Source organism: Callithrix jacchus, chromosome 11 (assembly GCF_049354715.1).
Source record: "Callithrix jacchus isolate 240 chromosome 11, calJac240_pri, whole genome shotgun sequence".
NCBI lineage: Eukaryota > Metazoa > Chordata > Mammalia > Primates > Cebidae > Callithrix > Callithrix jacchus.
In genome coordinates this window covers 27712197-27730271 of record NC_133512.1, presented here as the reverse complement: position 1 = coordinate 27730271, position 18075 = coordinate 27712197, and the positions used below count along the sequence as shown (strand labels likewise).

At 40.3% G+C, this 18075-nt stretch overlaps 1 protein-coding gene across 1 annotated transcript; it reads right to left on the bottom strand.

Moving 5' to 3' along the window:
• Positions 1-5451: 5451 nt before the first annotated feature.
• Positions 5452-13975, bottom strand: GGCT (gamma-glutamylcyclotransferase). Its single transcript, XM_002751432.7, has 4 exons — positions 13685-13975; positions 9348-9493; positions 7950-8085; positions 5452-6050 (listed from the first exon to the last, which is right to left on the bottom strand). The coding sequence occupies exons 1-4, from the start codon at positions 13823-13825 to the stop codon at positions 5907-5909; spliced, it is 567 nt and encodes a 188-aa protein (XP_002751478.1). The 5' UTR covers positions 13826-13975; the 3' UTR covers positions 5452-5906.
• Between the last annotated feature and the right edge of the window lie 4100 nt (positions 13976-18075).

Sequence of the window (18075 nt, the reverse complement as noted above, 5' to 3'; positions counted from 1 at the left end):
TTTTGTCATTTCAAGAATCATACATAAATGGAACCATACTTTATACAACATTTTGGGATAGTTGTTTTCAATCAGCATAATTCTTCAAAGATTCATTCAGGCTGTTGCATGTATCAATAGTTCTTTCCTTTTTATTGCTAAGTAGTATTGCTTGGTATGAATTACCAGTTTGTTGAAAGGCATCTAGTTTATGTCCAGATTTGAACCATTAGGAATAAAGCTGCTATAGGCATTCATATACAAGTTGATGTGTGAACACAAGCTTTCATTTCTCTGGGAAATGTCCAGAAGTGGAACTGGTGGCTTACTTTTGTCTGTTTTTGTATTGTCTCCAATTTTGGTATCAGGATAATGCAAGGTTCATTAAATGAATTGGTAGGGGTTACCATATGCCCTTCTCTTGTCTCTGGTAGTTTTCTTTGCTCTAAAATTTACTTTATCTAATATTAATATAGCCACTCATTTTTTTACTTTGGTTAATGTTTGCATTATATATCTTTTCCCATCATTTTTACTTCCAAATTTCTTATACTGTTAAAGCCGAAGTAAGTTTCTTATGGACAGCATAAATTTGGGTAATGTTTTTCAGTCCACTCTGCCAGTGTCTGTCTTTTACCTTGTGTTTAAACCATTTATACTTAATGGAATCAATATGTTAGGGTTTAAGTCTGCCATTTCATGTTTTGTGTTCTGTTTGTTCTGTTTTTAATTTTTCTCTTTTCTTATCCCTGCCTTCCTGTGGGTTACTTGAACATTGTTTTGGAATTCCATTTTGATTTATTTGTTGTGGTTTTGAGTATATATCTTTGTGTACCTTTTTAAATGGTTGTTCTAGGTACTATATATACATAATTTTTCAGTCTACTGGTATCATTGTTTTTACCAGTTCAAATAAAGTGCAGAAAACTTATTTCCCTTAACTCTCCCCTTTTTATAATTACTGAAAATATTACCTTTATATATATTTAGAACCATCAAACAGTGTTACAGCTTCTGCTTCAACAATCATATTTTAAAAAATTCAAGAGAAGTAAAGTCGATTGCATTTACCCATATTTTTTCTCATAGTGATCATTTTTTTTCCTTTCTGATGTTCCAAAGTTCCTATATTTATTATTTTCTTTCTGTTTAGAGAACTCCTTTTAGCCATTCTGGCAAGAAATTTTACTAGTTTTCCCTCATCTGAGAATATCTTGATTTCTCCCTCATTCTCAAAGGCTATTTTCACTGGATTCTAAGTTGATGGTTCTTTTCATTCAGCACTTGAAAGATGTGCCACTTCCTTTGAGCCACCGCAGTTTCTGATAAGAAATCTGGTGTCATTTGAACAGCTTTTTTTCCTACAGATAAGGTGCCATTTCTTGCTGTTCTGAAGAATTTTTGTCTTTAGTTTTCAAAAGTTTAACTGTGATGCGGCTTGGTGTGGATTTCTTCATGTTAGGGCTTCACTCCATTTCTTGAATCTGTAGGTTTATGTCTTTTGCCAAACCTGGGACATGTTAGTCATTATTTATTTGGGTACTTTCTCAGCCCGCCTTTTCTCTTCTGCTGAGCCTCCCATGACACAAGCATTAGATCTTCTACTACAGTCCCACAGGTCCCTAAGGCTCTCTTAGTTTTATTTTCCCCCAAGTATATTTTATGTCTGTTTTTCAAATCGGATGATTTCTGTTGTTCTATCTTTCCAGTTCCCGGATTCTTCCCTCTGCCCCCTCCATTCTGTTGTTGAGCCCATCTGTTGAGTCTTTAGTTTCAGTTATTATATTTTTTCAGTTCTAGATTTTCCATTTGGTTCTTCTTTATGTCTTCTATTTCTTTGCCAAGACTTTCCATATTTTCATTTGTTTCAAGCATGTTCCTCATTGCTCACTGGAATATTTTTATGATGGCTGCCTTAAAATCTTTGTCAGATAATCTCATGTTATCCCAGTTTTGACATCTACTGATTGCCTTTTTTTCATTTAATTTGAGCTCTTTCTGGTTCTGGAATGAGTGATTTTTCAATCAAAACCTGGGCATTTTTAAGATTGTTATGAGACTAAATCTTATTTAAATTTACTATTTTAGCTGGCTTACTCTGAAACCATTGCATCAGGAGAAAGTGAGGGGGCACTGCTCCAATACTGCCAGGTGAGGGTAGAATTTCAGGTTTCCACTCAGTTTCTGTTGTCACCAAAGTGGGCAGATGCACCTTGTTACTAACGAAGGATAGGTGAGAGTTTCAACTGCCCACTAGTTCTCTAACGATACCTTCTTGTCTGGGAGTAGGAATGCTTTGTTACTGCTTCCCATGTGACCTCCACTAACAGCACAGAAAGAGTGGCTTAGTTACCAGTGAGAGGTAGTGAAAGCGCTGACTCTTTACGTGGACTTTGATCCCAACCCAGCAGGAAGGGCCAGGCGCACTATTACTGCCAGATGGGGTTTAAGTCCAGACTCCCTACATGGTTTCCACCGACACCTGGAGGAAGGGAGTCTTGTTATTGCCAGATAAGTTATTGTCAGAAACTTAGCTTTTCCTGACTTTACCTGCTGGTGGTGGTGAGCTTAGGTTTCCTCATTACAGCCTGGCACATGTGGAAGTCTAGGCCCTCCTCTTGATCTTTGGTGGCATGTGTAGACTGGCATCCACAATTTTTTCTGTGGTATAACTGGAATAGACTGATTATTCTCTAAAAGCTTTGTCACACTAACTGTTCTTTTCCAGGTTCTTTGACAAGAGCAGGCTTTTCTTTTGGGGGGGGGTGTCTCTGTGCTCATTGGTGTTTTCAAGTTGCTGATTTCTTAAGCTGCAAGTATGAGCTGTCTGAAGTGAAAGAAAACTGAGAATTCAGCATCACATTGTGCCTTGGGTACTGAGATCCCTGACTAGTCTGTCCTCTCTCCACCTTTCAGAGTCTTCTCCTGTTTGTTTTACATATAATGTTCAAGGATTTTAGTTGTTCTTAACTAGAGGAATAGGGAAAATCACATCTATTCCATCTTCACAGAAGTCAGTTTCCATACATGCTTATTTTCTATTGTTTTAGTTACTTTCAATATCTCAAAACCTTGGGGATCTAAATGTGTTTTTTCTTAGCAAATCAGTTCTTTCTGCTCTCATTCATGATGTATCATTTTCCTTATTATCTTTTATTTATTTATTTTTTGAGACAGAGTCTTGCTCTATCACCAGGCTGGAGTGCAGTGGCCTGATCTCAGCTCACTGCAACCTCTGCCTCTGGGGTTCAAGCAATTCTCTTGCCTCAGCCTCTTGAGTAGCTGGGACTACAGGTGTGCGCCACCATGCCCAGCAAATTTTTGTATTTTTAGTGGAGACAGGGTTTCACCAAGTTGGCCAGGATGATCTCAATCTCCTGACCTCGTGATCCACCTGCCTTGGTCTCCCAAAGTGCTGGGATTACAGGCGTCAGCCACCACACCCAGGCTATCTTGTACTTTTTTAAGGGAAGTCCTGAGAACCTAAATTTAAGCTTTCTCCAGAGAGGATTTGCTTCTGCTTCTGCCGGGAGCCAGTGGGGCTACCAACTGGGGACCATTTTAGTTCTGTTAAAGTGTCCTGGCTTTACACAGAGTTCTTAGGTTCAGTTTTCCTGTCCTGCAGCAAGGGTGCTCCAGGGTGAGTAGTCCAACTCTAGGACTATTATTGGCATTTGTACCCAAGACCCTCAGGATCATTTACCAGTCCTCTTTGTCCTTTCAGCTCATAGTTCATCTTTTTTCTTTTTGTGGGGGAGGAGTTGGTACACCTTGAAGATTTTCCTTATTTTCTTGCAAGGCCAGAGGTGGTTTTCAAAAACTATTTGTTACAGTTTATACAGGATCTGTCAGTATTGTGGTTAAAGGGCCAAAATCACTGGTAGAAATGGAAACCTCTTACATATAACATTTGTATTTCAAGTATTACCATGGAAACAATTTAAAAAACAGTACTTCTCATGATTATCAGATGTTTTGTCTTTTTTTTAGATAGGGTCTCGCTCTGTTGCCCAGGCTGGAATGCAGTGGCACAATCATAGCTCACTGCAGCCTCGAACTCCTAGGCTCCAAAGATCCTCCTACCTCAGCCTTGTGAGTAGCTGGGACTGCAAGTACATGCCACCATGCCTAATTACAATTTTTTTTTTTTATAGAGATGGGTTTTTGCTATGTTGCTCAGGCTGGTCTTGAGCTCCCATCCTCAAGGGATCCTCTCTCACCTCTGCCTCCCAGAGTGCTGGACTACAAGTGTAAGCCACTGTGTCCAGCCCCACATTTTTCTTAAAAGGCAGACATGGTTTTTATTGTTAGTATCTTGAATTCCTTAAGAAAAGTTGTCATTTTATGTGAGAGATTATTAGAATAATACTCAATTCTTAGTATAAACAGCAAAACTGAGCCTTGCTCACTATACTACTATAAGCCTTGTAAGTGGGTTCTTGGTCACTGGCAAACTTGGTGTCCCTGGGAGGAGTTAAGAACAAGGATAAAACTAGAATATGGGAGGATATGTGGGAACATAGTGAGGTGACAGCTACGAAATATGGTCTAACCTGTGGCTATGACAGTCTCACTACAGAATTGCAACTGGAGCCTGAAAATTCCTTTTACATTTTTCACAGGAGAACACATTTTTATTTCCTACTCCTGCAACCAGTTCACCCTTATCCCAGGTCAGAAGGCACAGCTCACTGCATTCCACAGACACATAAGATAATTTTTGATAACCAGTATTCACGACTCTTCTTTCCTTCATTTACTCAGTAAATAAATTTAAGGTCACCATTTCTTGAAAAGTCAAGAATCCAAGTGCCTCTGCCTCTTCACATTTTCCCCTTCATGATACTGCCTCTCCTACTTTAAAATCCTGTTCCAAGAATGGGCCTGGGCAAACTTAAATCTTCAATAAAATAATAATTACTAAGACTTACCATATGCCACTTTCTGTCCTAAGCTTATTACTTTTATACACTCATTTAATCCTCAAAATAATCCTAAGATATAGACGTTTTGATTCTCCTCACTTTATATGTGAGGAAACGAAGACAAAGAGAATAAACTCACCCAAAGTCTCCCAGTGAGAAATGGGAGCACTGACAATTGATCCTTGGCTATTTGTCTCCAGAGTCTGTACAATACTACTGTACTACAGACGCTGCATGGCCAAGCCCAGACCCTGCTTGTGTGATGATTTAATACGTAATGAAACGAAGTACTTTAGAAGGGACAACTGGTTAAACCACAAGCCCAGACCCTGCAAGTGTGATGATCTAATACGTAATGAAACGAAGTACTTTAGAAGGGACAACTGGTTAAACCACAAGCCCAGACCCCGTGTGTGTGATGATCTAATACGTAATGAAACGAAGTACTTTAGAAGGGACAACTGGTTAAACCACAAGCCCAGACCCCGTGTGTGTGATGACTTAACAACATAATGAAATGAAGTGCTTTAGTAGGGATAACAGGTTAAACCACAAATATGTTTATTCCTCTAAAAACAGTATACTATCTTTCCAATTTTCAAAATGTTATTATCAATTGTCTGCAGATTACTCTTATTAAACTGATTTTTAAAAATCTCAGAGCAGAGCAATTGATCAGCACCATCACCAAGTGAGCTACAAGTCTATCCTTTACCAGAGGAAGGAGACACTTAAGATCGATTCAAGAGGATAGCTTTCAGTGTTTACAGAAGGGGTACTCACATCCATTTGTTACACATTTCAGGCCCTCATATCTCCCTTGTAAACTGTCTAACTCCTATCTTGTTATAGTCTAAAAACAAATAATCACCCAAGTGAGATAGTACTTCCGAGCACTGCTGAAAATGCATCCAACATGGAGATCCCCCGATTCCTGTTCTCAAGTGTTAAAAATATTTTATATTAGCACATAGAATATCCTTAGATATATTCTGTTATGTTCTAAAGAGTTTGTGTTTCCCCCTTTTTGATGATGTCTTCAATTTCTTCTGAGACCTTTCCTGTATAGTCATTTGGTTCTATTGCTTCTAACTTCTCTTGATACTCCAGTGGCAAACCATTTTCTTTTGCACCCATGCAAATAATCTGGAAATGGTTCAAACAAACAAAAATACCTTTTTAGTTAGGAATATAATTTAATGTACCATACCACAACTTTATTTACCTTCTCAAAGCATGAAATATTAGCTTTCAGATAATTCTAAACAATTTAGAACAAATAGAGCACAGTCATTCCTTCCACATGGAGCATGAATCTGTATGATGTTTTCAAAGCCAAATGAAGCATCCTCATGGAATATCAACTTTCTCAATCTATGATTTTAAATATTTTAATATGAAGGCAAAAACATCTATTGTATAGAATTTATATGACCTTTTAAGAAAAAAAATACCATTCTTTAAAAAAAAACCAAAGTTTACAGACAGCGGTTTCAGCTTCAATGCCAGAGTTTACTCTTGCTCTGAGTTAGACATGGGGGAATAAATGACAACTGTGTTCAGCAGTACTCTCAAGATCCATACCAGGCTAATTTCTCTAGGCTCCATACTAGACAATTCCAGATGAGGCCCAGGAACCAGATTACAGGTGCCATGACCTGACTGGGCTGGCCAACAGACAGCTAAGCGTGGGTTCTGAACAGGAATGCTGGGGTCTCTATCTCACATTCTAGTCGTGCGCTTGCAAGCGTGATTTCCCTGATTCTAAAAGGCAGTGTGACTTTTCTTTCTCCATCTATGGAGATGATGGAGAACATTTCAGCAGTAATGAAATGCTGCTGTTTTTTAATCATTTTCATCTAAAATGATGAAAAACATTTCAGCAGTAGAAAGTATGTTTTTTCCCCTATAATAATGAATCTTGGTATTCATAAAATACTGCTTTGTGGGGGAATAACATTACAAAAGCATATATATCTATATCTATATATAGAGAGACTAAATTATTAAAATACATTCATACATATTCTTTTCTACTTTAAGAAAATACGTGTCTACATCATAAAAAATGAAACAAAAATGTATTGCCAAGTGAAAGAAAGAGTAGAAAACACATGTCTAGAATTCTGACTCATGTACATTTCTAAACTTTTTAAAAAATAGTTTTAAAAACATAATTCTACCATTACACATAACAATATTTTTAATCAGTAATTAGGTAAATAACTATCATTTTTATATTTAAAAACATTTTTATTAAAGTAAATGCTTATGTGGAATTTAAAACATACAAAGCCTTTTATTTCTTTTTAAATTTTTTTGAGACAGTGTCTCACTATCAGCCAGGTTGGAGTACAGTGGCCTGATCTCAGCTCACTGCAACCTCTGCCTCCTGGGTTCAAGCAATTCTCATGCTTCAGCCTCCCGAGTAGCTGGGATTACAAGCACCTGCTACTATGCCCTGCTAATTTTTTAATTTTTAGTAGAGATGAGGTTTCACCATGTTGGCTAGGCTGGTGTCAAACTCCCGACCTCAGGTGATTTGCCCACCCCAGCCTCCCAAAGTGGTGGAATTTCAGGGGTGAACCACCACACCAGGCCCAAAGCCTTTTAAAAACAATATATTCTGGATCACCTGAGATTGGGAGTTCAATACCAGCCTGACCAACATGGAGAAACCCCGTCTCTACTAAAATACAAAATTAGCCAGGCATGGTGGCATATGCCTGTAATCCCAGCTACTCGGGAGGTTGAAGCAGGAGAATTGCTTGAACCTGGGAGGTGGAGGTTGCAGTGAGCAAAGACTACAGCATTGCACTCCAGCCTGGGCAACAAGAGCGAAACTCCGTCTCAAGGACAAAAAAAAAAAGGAAAAAAAAAAAAATATATATATATATTTAAAAGGCTTTGGGCCTGGTGTGGTGGTTCACCCCTGTATTCCACCACTTTGGGAGGCTAGGTTGGGCAAATAAAGAATATATATATTCTTTAGTTTCTCTCAGTGAAATTTAAAACATAATCACCACCAGTCCGCAAATTGCTTACCTTTTTATACTGTGGGGATGGGGGAGCACTTTCGTAATTTGTCATCAGATAACTTCGACAGGTTATTTCTCTTCCTTCTTGAGTTGAAACTTTAACTTCTATTACAACATATGTTCCACTTTTAACCCCTTCTTGCCTGAAACCAGAAGAGCCAAATTTTAACCATGTTTCACCTAGCCAACTTAGCTCACTGGGTAAAGTCTTTTTATAACAGTCAAGAAGGAGTATGGGATTAAACATTTAACTGCATATGAACATATTTGCTCCCTATGTATTTGGGATATAGAACATATAAATTTACCACATCAAAAGTAAGCTTAGCATTGAAGCTGGGTGCAGTGGCTCACACCTGTAATCCCAGCACTTTCGGAGGCCAAGGGGAGTGGATCATTTGAGGTCAGGAGTTCAACACCAGCCTGGCCAACATGGTGAAACCCTATCTCCACTAAAATACAAAAATTAGCCAGGCGTCGTGGTGAGCACCTGTAGTCCCAGCTACTCAGGAGGCTGAGGCTGGAGAATTACTTGAACCCAGAAGGTGGAGGTTGCAGTAAGCCGAGATCCCACTGTGGCAATCCAGGCTGGGAAACAGCAAGACTCCGTCTCAAAAAAAAAAAAAAAAAAAAAAAGTAAGCTTAGCTTAGCATTTCAATTAGAAGGCCTGAGACATAATATTACTTGTTATGTCTCATAACAGAACTCTCCATATTTATTTTGTCTTAAAAGAGACTTCAATGTAGTTTTTTTCCCATACCCCTGAAACATTGTCCTTTCGGCTATAAAAATAGATGGTGTTCTGTGAGCAAGAAAAAGCATGGAGAGGATGGCTCATTCTCCTTCACAAGTGAGGTAAAGTATTGAGCATGTCAAATAATCCTCTCTTCTCAAGGCCTACTCTTTTTTTGTAACTTTCTTTGTATGAAATGCTACACAACTCTGAAAGCTCTAGTTGTAAAAAATATCAAAGCATTTCTGATATGTTGCTAAATGCTTTTACAAAGTATTACTTACTGATTCACCTGCCATCTTAAATAATTGTTCTTTAAAAACTAAATTCAAGTACTTTCCAAATAAAAAAGTAACAATTACAAAAATCTTCATGTCTTTTCACATTATGAAACTACAAAGAAAAATTATAAAAGACAATAGAATGAAAAATAAGGGCTTCCATCTTTTACATAAGAGATTACAAACACGGCCCCAAATCTTTATCAGAAAGTGCAGTCCTTCTAGACTTTTTAGCAAACTCACATTATCATGCCTTTTATGTTGACTCAAAGTATAAAGACTATGTCTGTAGTATGTGGTTTTAAAAAACGAACACACAGATATACATCCTCACATATAATCTGCTTTCTGACTTAGTTATTGTTTAACTGATAATTAGAAGCCACCTACTCATCCAGAGAATTTAAATTGCTTTTGTTCATTTTCCATACTACTCCCCACACTTCATCGCCAGGACTTTGAAAAATGGTGGCTATACCTCCATGCCAAGTTTGACTTGTTTTGCCTTGGGAATTGCCAAAGTCAAGCTTAAAATCCTACAAAGGAAATCAAAGTGATATGGTCAATATCCACTTGAAACCAAATTTCCCTCCTCAAAATAAAAAGGATTTACCTTGAACTCCATGCAATTAAAACACTGAATAAACTGAGTTCCTTCTATGCGTAAGAAGCTGTGGAAAATATAAAGTTAAACAGGACCCAGATCTCAAGAAGCATTTAAAAAAAATTTTTTTTCATTAAAAATGAAACATATACTGAATATGTATAGACGTCTTAACAAAAAGTTTAAGGAAAAAAAAATCCCATAACCCCAATGCCTTAACACAACTGTTTTCATTTTTGCAAATTACTTCCCAGTCTTCTTATATACACATAAATTTTTACTTAGAGACAAGCTAGGGGATGGCTACATGTGAGTTATAAGAATATTTTATCTTCTTTTATGTCTGTAGAGTATCCTACCAGGATATATTACCATATTTGCCCTGAGGGACCTGGCATTTGAGGATGAATGATGTGTGTACTTATGAATTTATCTACAATAATCTGTATATACAGAATGGAAAGCAACTAATTTATCTACAATAATCGTAAGAGCAGCTAACACTAACTGCAAATGGGAAGGACATGTCAGCAGGGGATGAGCATGACCAAAGGCATGGATAAAAGAGTGTGTTTTGGGGGGGCCAGGCATGGTGGCTGATGTCTGTAATCCCAGCACTTTGGGAGGCTGAGGTGGGTGAAATCATTTTGTACACAGTGCTACTAGCATGAGATGGACCATTCTCTTTTATCTTGCTAGCAACTTTCTTACACCTATTTTACGGCAATAAACACTGTGGCTTAGAAGATTAAGCAACCTGCCTAAGGTTTTACAACTAATAAGTAATGAAACTAGGTTTCTAGTTTAACTTCTTTCCTCACAGAGGTGGGCAACCAGGGGATAGAGTCCTGGGGGAGATTAAAAATCCTGACATGAAAAAACAAACTTAAAAAACAAGCAAACAACAACAAATAGGCAACAGAATCCTTACGTGGCTTATTTGGTCTAGAAAGATTTCTTTCCATCTTTCCAGAGTTTAGTTTCCTTATAGACAAATTTAAAAGGTTGGACTAAATGATAATTCTGGGATCTTTTTCAGGTTTATATTTTATCCCTGTCACTTATATTTTCTCAAAATACTTGTCAGATGGGCCAGGCACGGTGGCTCAAGCCTGTAATCTCAGCACTTTGGGAGGCCGAGGCGGGTGGATCATGAGGTCAAGAGATCGAGACCAACCTGGTCAACATGGTGAAACCCCGTCTCTACTAAAATACAAAAAATTAGCTGGGCATGGTGGCGCGTGCCTGTAATCCCAGCTACTCAGGAGGCTGAGGCAGGAGAATTGCCTGAACCCAGGAGGCGGAGGTTGCGGTGAGCCAAGATCGCGCCATTGCACTCCAGCCTGGGTAACAAGAGTGAAACTCCGTCTCAAAAAAAAAAAAAAACTTGTCAGACATCTCAGGAATAGGGTTGGTTAGAGCAACTGGTACCCTTTATTCAGCATAAGAGACATTCTGCTAGGACCACGTGTCCCTGGCAGGACATCAGGAAATCCAATAGAAGTTACAATTCACACTAACTGGTTGTGTACTGCTAAATCCAATAAACAATTTTCATTCCTTGTCTTGTTCCACTTCTCAGTGGAACATAGGTGACCACCTTCTCCTGCTCTGCCTTCTTCCTGATTTTCAGGCTGTTCCTTGATCTCAATCTCTTTTGCCAACTCCTCCTTTGCTACCTGGTTTTTAAATGTTGGAGTTGCTCAAGGCTCAGTGTAGGGCATGGGTGTCCAACTCTTTGAATGCAGGAACTTTTTTGCTTACCTGTGGTAGCAGAGATCACAAAAATTTATGTACAGGCCTTTTTTTTTTTTTTTTTTTTTAAAGATAATCAGCTATAGTTAATTTTAGTGTATTTTATGTGTGGCCCAAGACAATTATTCTTCCAATGTGGCTTCCAGGGAAGCCAAAAGGTTGGACACCCCTGTCTAGGCCATTTTCTCTATTCATTCAGCAATTTGCCTAAGACAAATTGGAGAATCATCCCCTCCAATGGCTTCAAATATTCTGATCATCTTTAAATTCAGACCAGATCTCTCTTCTGGGCTTCAGAAGTGCTTAGAATAGGGCTAGCACACAGTAAGTACTTAATAAATGTTCACTAATATTATTCTGTTCACTTGACTGTTAAGCAAGCATTTCAAATTCAGAATGTTCAAACTGAACTTACAATTTTCTCCTCCCAAACTGGATTTTCCCCTTCTCTCTGCAAACATCACCTGCATCTACCTAGTGCCAAAAACCTGAGTCATCTTTGCAATTCTCTTCACACTCAATCACTACGCTTTAACAATGTTATCTCTGAAACAGCTCTCCTGCCACCACCCTAGTTCAAGATGCCATTAATTATCTTTGGCATAAATTGCTGCAAAAACTTCCTGAACTCTCCACATCCACTCTTCCCTCCTTCAAATCTATTTTCCGTGTGACCAGAATGAGCTTCCAAAGATAGAAATCTGAGCTTTAATGTGCTTTAGTGCTGCAGTGTGTCTTATTTGGCTTCTGTGGTCCTGGAAGATGTGGTGGCCCTTCCACATTTCTCCAGTCTTCATTCCGCATTCCCCTTACTGAATTCTCCAGCCACACTGACTGAAAGATCCAGCTTCCTCTTTCTTCAGGTCCTTTGCAGAAGATGCTGTTCCCTGTTTTGTTTGCTCCCCACCTCTGCAGTCACTCAGGTCTCAGCATAAAAGTCGCATTTTCAGGGAGAGCTTTCCTGAGCATCCTGGGTAGGTCAGGTTCTCTGGTTATACACCCATTGCTCCTTGCATCCCTCCTTTTTAAGACAGGCCATATACCTGTAACTGAATAATCCCTGTTGGATATCTCTTCCCCTGCCCTTTCTATAAGCATTTGGACTCCCTTCCTACAGTTGGGAAATCCCTACTTTATGAGTTTGGGAATAGGGAGTACCAGAGCCTGACTCCCATTTTTGAGGCTTCAAAGGCTAGAAGTTGGTTCTCTCACATTGGCTTAAAGTCATGGCATGGGTATGTGGCCAAAACTTAGCCAATCAGGACATTCTGGGGCTCTCAATTAGAAGCTAGTGCCCAAGACAGCAGGGACTCCAAGGTGGCTGACATATCTGTGTTTCAGGAACTGCAGAGATGTACAGAGGCAAGCAGTGTCCAGGCCAGGTGGTGGTGGTGGTGGTGGACAATACAGCATCCATGTTTACCAAGGTCAGCAGTGGCTCAGCAGAGGCTCCGTGGGCTGGTTCTGTTGTGTGATGCCCACTGTATTACAGTTGCTGCACCTCCCTTTATGCCTGTCCATTTTGTCAGCTTTGTACTCCTGCCTTCCTGGTCATTCTGTGAGCTCTCCAATAGCCTTTCAATACATTCTTTTTTTTTTTTTTTGCTTAAATCAGCCAGTTTCTGTTGCTTGCAACTAAGAACTCTGACGAGGTTAGCAGAGATCATGTTTGTCTCGTTCGACGCTGTCAAAAGCTTTTGTACATACTCTATTGCACCTCTCTCCTACAGACTGAGAGGTCCTCAAAACAGGCACTTGACTCAATCATGTTTGTATACCTATCGTTGAGTGCCGGAAGAATATGTGCTAAATGAATGAATGCACTGGACTGAAGAGCAATAATTTACGAAGACTGGTTATAGTTCATCCAGCCCGTTGACCTAACTGAGCACAGCATTATTAGGACTAAGGCATGGTTCCAGCTTTCAGGGCCTCTCAGATGAGGAGCTGAAAGGCAGGTAAACGGATTTTCACAATGCCAGGTGAGAAGTCTGTAACAAAGGTATGTACAGAACAGAAAGCAACTAATTCCCTGACTCGAGTCAGAGAAGGCTTTTCAGAAGTACCAAATGAATGCAATCTCTTAAGTAAGTGGACGAGAGGCCAAATCGGTGCAGAACAAGCAGCCGGTGCAAAGCCCAGGCCGGGGAAAGCTCCGGGCAGCCCGAGAGAGCACCATAGCCGGGGCAGCGCCGCTGGGCAGTGGGCGCAGCGGAGGAAGTGGACCTGACCAGGAGGCGGAAGCCGCGTCCTGGTACCCTCATCAAGAAGAACTGCATTCCTGGCCCTATCGGCCACGTGTGCCTCCGAGGAAGCGCCTTCTGGACATCCCAGCCCCGGCGTGGGTAGCGCAGGCGGAGGCACTCACCTGCAGGCGGGCCACACAGAAGAACGCCGCCGAGGGGTTTCGGAGGTGGATCCTCTCCGTCAGCAAGTTGCTGCCATAGGCGAAGTATAGAAAACTCTCCTCATCCGGGCCCGGGACGTCCTTGCAGCGCGAGTTCGCCATGTCCCGCTACACGCCTGCACGGAAGCCTGGAGCAGAGCTGTAAGAAGCGGCCAGAGAGCGCACCACAGCGACCCAAGACCCCGGCACAGTGACAGCTGCTCAGCAGCCAAGGGGTTAGGGGACTGGCGGGAAGCGTGGGCCGAAAGAGTCGGGAGCGAGCGCCCTTCTGATTGGTCGCCGGCCCCTACCGACCTGAGTCGCCCCCTTTGATTGGCCATTCCCACGGCCTTCTCTCCGCCTTCGGCAGACACTCAGAAATACTCAGTCACGAAGCGGCCTGGCGTTGGCTCCTCATTGGACACGATCCACTGATGTCCCGCCCCTCCTTGCTCAAGGCTACCTCTGATTGGGGGGTGGGCAGGCACTGCGGAGAGGAGGGTCGGATCCGACCTCCACCTGCTGAAGGTCGAGGTGGGCGAGTGGTTTATGAGTTCTGGGCCGCACACCTGTGCTTCTTTAGTACTTTCCGCGCCGTAGGGAGCTCTGGTTAGATCTGAGGCGAAATAGCGGCCCTGATCGCTCCATCAACGGCTCCCTCACCTAGCAGCTCTCCCTGTCCTGCCTTCCTGACCTAGAGGAGTCAGGCAGGATGGTCCGTTCACCCTTTCCGCTGGTTCCTGTACCCCCCAGCCCTGATCATCAACCTGACCCCTTTCTAGGGACCCGTCGCCCCTGGAGCGGCCCCTCTGAATGCCTGGGACTCCCTTCCCTGATGGAAGTAACATGCCTTCGGTCACTTCCCGACGCTGCCGTTTACTAGTCGAGTAACCTTGGTCACCTCTGGTCTGTGTCCTCTTTTTTAAAATTGGGATCATAAGTTACGGTCACAGTAGAAAACCCTATATTGTGTTTGCCCCCCACCCCCCACCCGCCACACACACATCCCGAGTGTACTTTTTAAAACCTATATTGTTCATTTTAAATGAAAATATGAATATTAAGGGCATAGGAGCATTGTTTATCCTTGGAACCCAGCTATTGATCTCTTAATACCACCCCCCACTAAAAGGTACCAAGCACTCCTTCGAGAAATGGCTGATGCCAGGTCAGGAACTGGGAGTGAGTGAGGACAACCTGGATCATCTTGTGTCAGAAAGTCAGGACGCCTGTCACGACGAACGAGGTCCTTCTAAAAGGACATGGGAACCAGCTTGAAGTCTCCCACTGGCCAAAATTAGAACAATTTGAGAACCAAAAATAACAACGATTGCAAACTGCAAAATGATTGAAAACTTTAAACATAAAAAAGCCATTTCCCCCAAAGAATAATCCAAATTTAAAAAAAATTAACTTCGTTTGCCACACTATTGGTGGTGACTATTATACCAACTCTGCAAAGTGATCATTTAAGAGAACAGGTATTCTGCCTTTCTAGTAGCATCTGTATTTCAGGGTAACCAAATAGCACTAGTTGATGAGGAAACAGTTCTCTTTACAAAAGTATGCCAACTAAATAATCCTAAGTGAATAATAGAATTTCATAATTGATTCATGTCAGGATCATCAATGATATCATTTGGTGAAAAGGTGATAGGGAACAGGATATTCACCTGATGCCAAATTATTCCCTGGGGATTACTGCTGGTTACGTTTTTACAACACAGGGAAATCATGTCCCTCCTACCTTAACCCAGATCGATCTTATCACCATAAAAGTGGCCCAACCTGACATTGTCTCCCAATTTGATGCAGTATGAAGCTCCAGCATCATCTATGAAGTATTGTTTCCAAAAATTTTAACCTCAACATTATCAAGCCTTTAAATCTATCTTTCTGTCTCAGGAACTGCAAAGTTAGAAGAATAAAATGACACCAGGAGGAAACAATCAGAAAAACCCAGAATAAATGGTGGAACACCCTACTGAACACATGGCTCAGTCTGTTCAATAAGTCAGTGTCATTAAAAAAAAAAAAAAAAGGCAGGACTGAGGGATGGCTGTTCTAGATTAAGAGAAATTTTAAAAACATAAGCAAATGCATGGCGTGTCCTCTGGTTTAACAAACCAGATATAAAAGATATTTTGGGGAACAACTGAAGACATTTGAGTTTTCACTGGGGTATTAGATGATATTAAGCAATTGTTATTAGGTGTGATAATGGTATTGTGCGTCGGTAGAAAAATGTCTCTATTTTTAGACATACATACTGACATATAGGGTTGAAATATTTAATATTTATGTTTTAAGATAACTCAGAACAATAAAAATACAGAAAGTGTTAACTGTTAAAGAGTGATGTACATGGATATTCATTATATTTTTCAATCTATATATGTTTAAATATTTTCATATTAAAAAAAGAACAAGGAAAAAGGTGATATATGGAAAGCACTTGCCATGTAGCAAGCACTAGCAAGCGATAGCATTATTATTATATAACATGCAAATAGGAAGACAATACCTCCTCCCACCCCTCAAACATCTAGGCAGAACTTGAAATATGCACTTGGTCATTTCAGGGAGCAAGTTGCTTTTCTTGGCAAATCATGTTCTATTGCATCATAAATTCTCAAGGGTCCTGTTTCAGAGCACTGCAATTTAAAATGTCTTGCTTTTCCAGTGCTCTTAAGAATCTAAAACGTGCTTATTATTTAATTATTGTTACAGATATTTAATTTATCTTCCTATACTTCTCACTAATTACTTAATTTCATGACAATTGATTTTTCTCGACTGTTTTGCAAAAATATTCATAAGTTAAGCAATAATATTACCCTCAACGCTTAAAATCTTTCCTAACTCCAAGCATTTGTTTATTTACCTTCCCAGAGATGGCAGTGTACTGACCCCGGATGGCCAGCAAGGGGCAGTAATTAACAAAGTTACTTGTGTTTTTGTGTTTGTTTTTTCAAATTTAACCAAAGCCAGGTTAATAATATTAGTTAACCTTCATCGAGCAGTCTTAAATGCCAGGCACTGGCCTAAATTCTTTTCTTTTTTTTTCTTTTTTAGACAGAGTCTCGTTCTGTCAGCAGGCTTGAGTGCAGTGGAGTGATCTTGGCTCACTGCAATCTCCGCCTCCCGGATTCAAGTGATTCTCCTGCCTCAGCAGGATTACAGGCGTGTGCCACCACACCCAGCTAATTTTTTTTTTCTTTTTGCATTTTTAGTAGAGACGAGGTTTCACCAAGTTGGCCTTGATCGCCTGACCTCGTGATCTGCCTGCCTCGGCCTCCCAAAGTGCTGGGATTACAGGTGTCAGTCACTGCGACCAGCTGCACTGGCCTAAATTCCTAAATGTATTAGCTCATTTAATCCTGAAAATAGTCCTATATGGAAAGTACTGATATTATCGTCCTTTTACAGAGAGGAAACAGGCATAGTAGGTCAACTCGCTTGCCTCAGGTTGTAGTGAGCAGTGACTGAAGCAGAGATTCAGCCATGCAGTCTGACTCTAAGTCATTACTGGGTACTGCTTCTCCAATTTCTAACAATTGTAAAAGCTTGGTGCTCTAGATATATCTAGTTATGAATAGCCCACTTGCAAGTACAATCGTTATCCTATCTACAAGATTATGAAATAATGATTCTTGCCTTCAATCACTTGATAATAAAGACAATGAGATCAGATTTCTTCTTAATGTCATCTTTTATTTTTATTTTTTGAAACAAGGTCTTGGTCTGTCTCCCAGGCTGGAGTGCAGTGGCACAATCATGGCTCACCGCAGCATTGACCTTGCAGGCTCAAGTGATCTTCCCACCTCAGGTTCTTGAGCAGCTGGGACTACGGGTGTGACACGCTGTCTAATTTTTGTACTTTTTGTAGAGACGGGGTTTCGCCATGTTGCCCATGGCTGGTCTTGATCTCCTGGGCTCAAGCGATCCCCTCACGTGCTGAGATTACAGACGTGAGACCCCATGCTAGGCCCCAAATGCCGTGTTTTAATCTAGTGGTCTTTAAAGTTTTTTGATTGTGTCATTAAAATTTTTTTAACATAAAAAAGCATATGTTAATATTAATATATGATTATAATAGTATATAATTATACATGTATTAATATATAATACATTCTATAATATCCACAAAATAGAAATTTTTAAATTAAAAAACTATTTAACTGTCATTAATTGTGGTAGTTTCAATCAATCATTGGCCAATCTTAAGGCATGTAAACACATAAGTCAAAGTTAATTATAAGGTACACTGGATGGAAATTTTTATTGCTAACAGCCTGCGTGGAGGACTAAATTCTTATATGTATCATTTTGGCTGACCTTGTCAGATCTTACTAGATCACCATTATTTTTAC

Bases quoted from the DNA above. Each gene is read 5' to 3' on its own strand.
- GGCT (XM_002751432.7), bottom strand. From the start codon at position 13,825: ATGGCGAACTCGCGCTGCAAGGACGTCCCGGGCCCGGATGAGGAGAGT. The intron at 9,494-13,684 runs GTGAGTGCCTCC...TTTCCTTTGTAG, and splicing joins TCTGTGTGGCCCGCCTGCAG to GATTTTAAGCTTGACTTTGG. The intron at 6,051-7,949 runs GTAAGCAATTTG...AACCATTTCCAG, and splicing joins CATCCCCACAGTATAAAAAG to ATTATTTGCATGGGTGCAAA.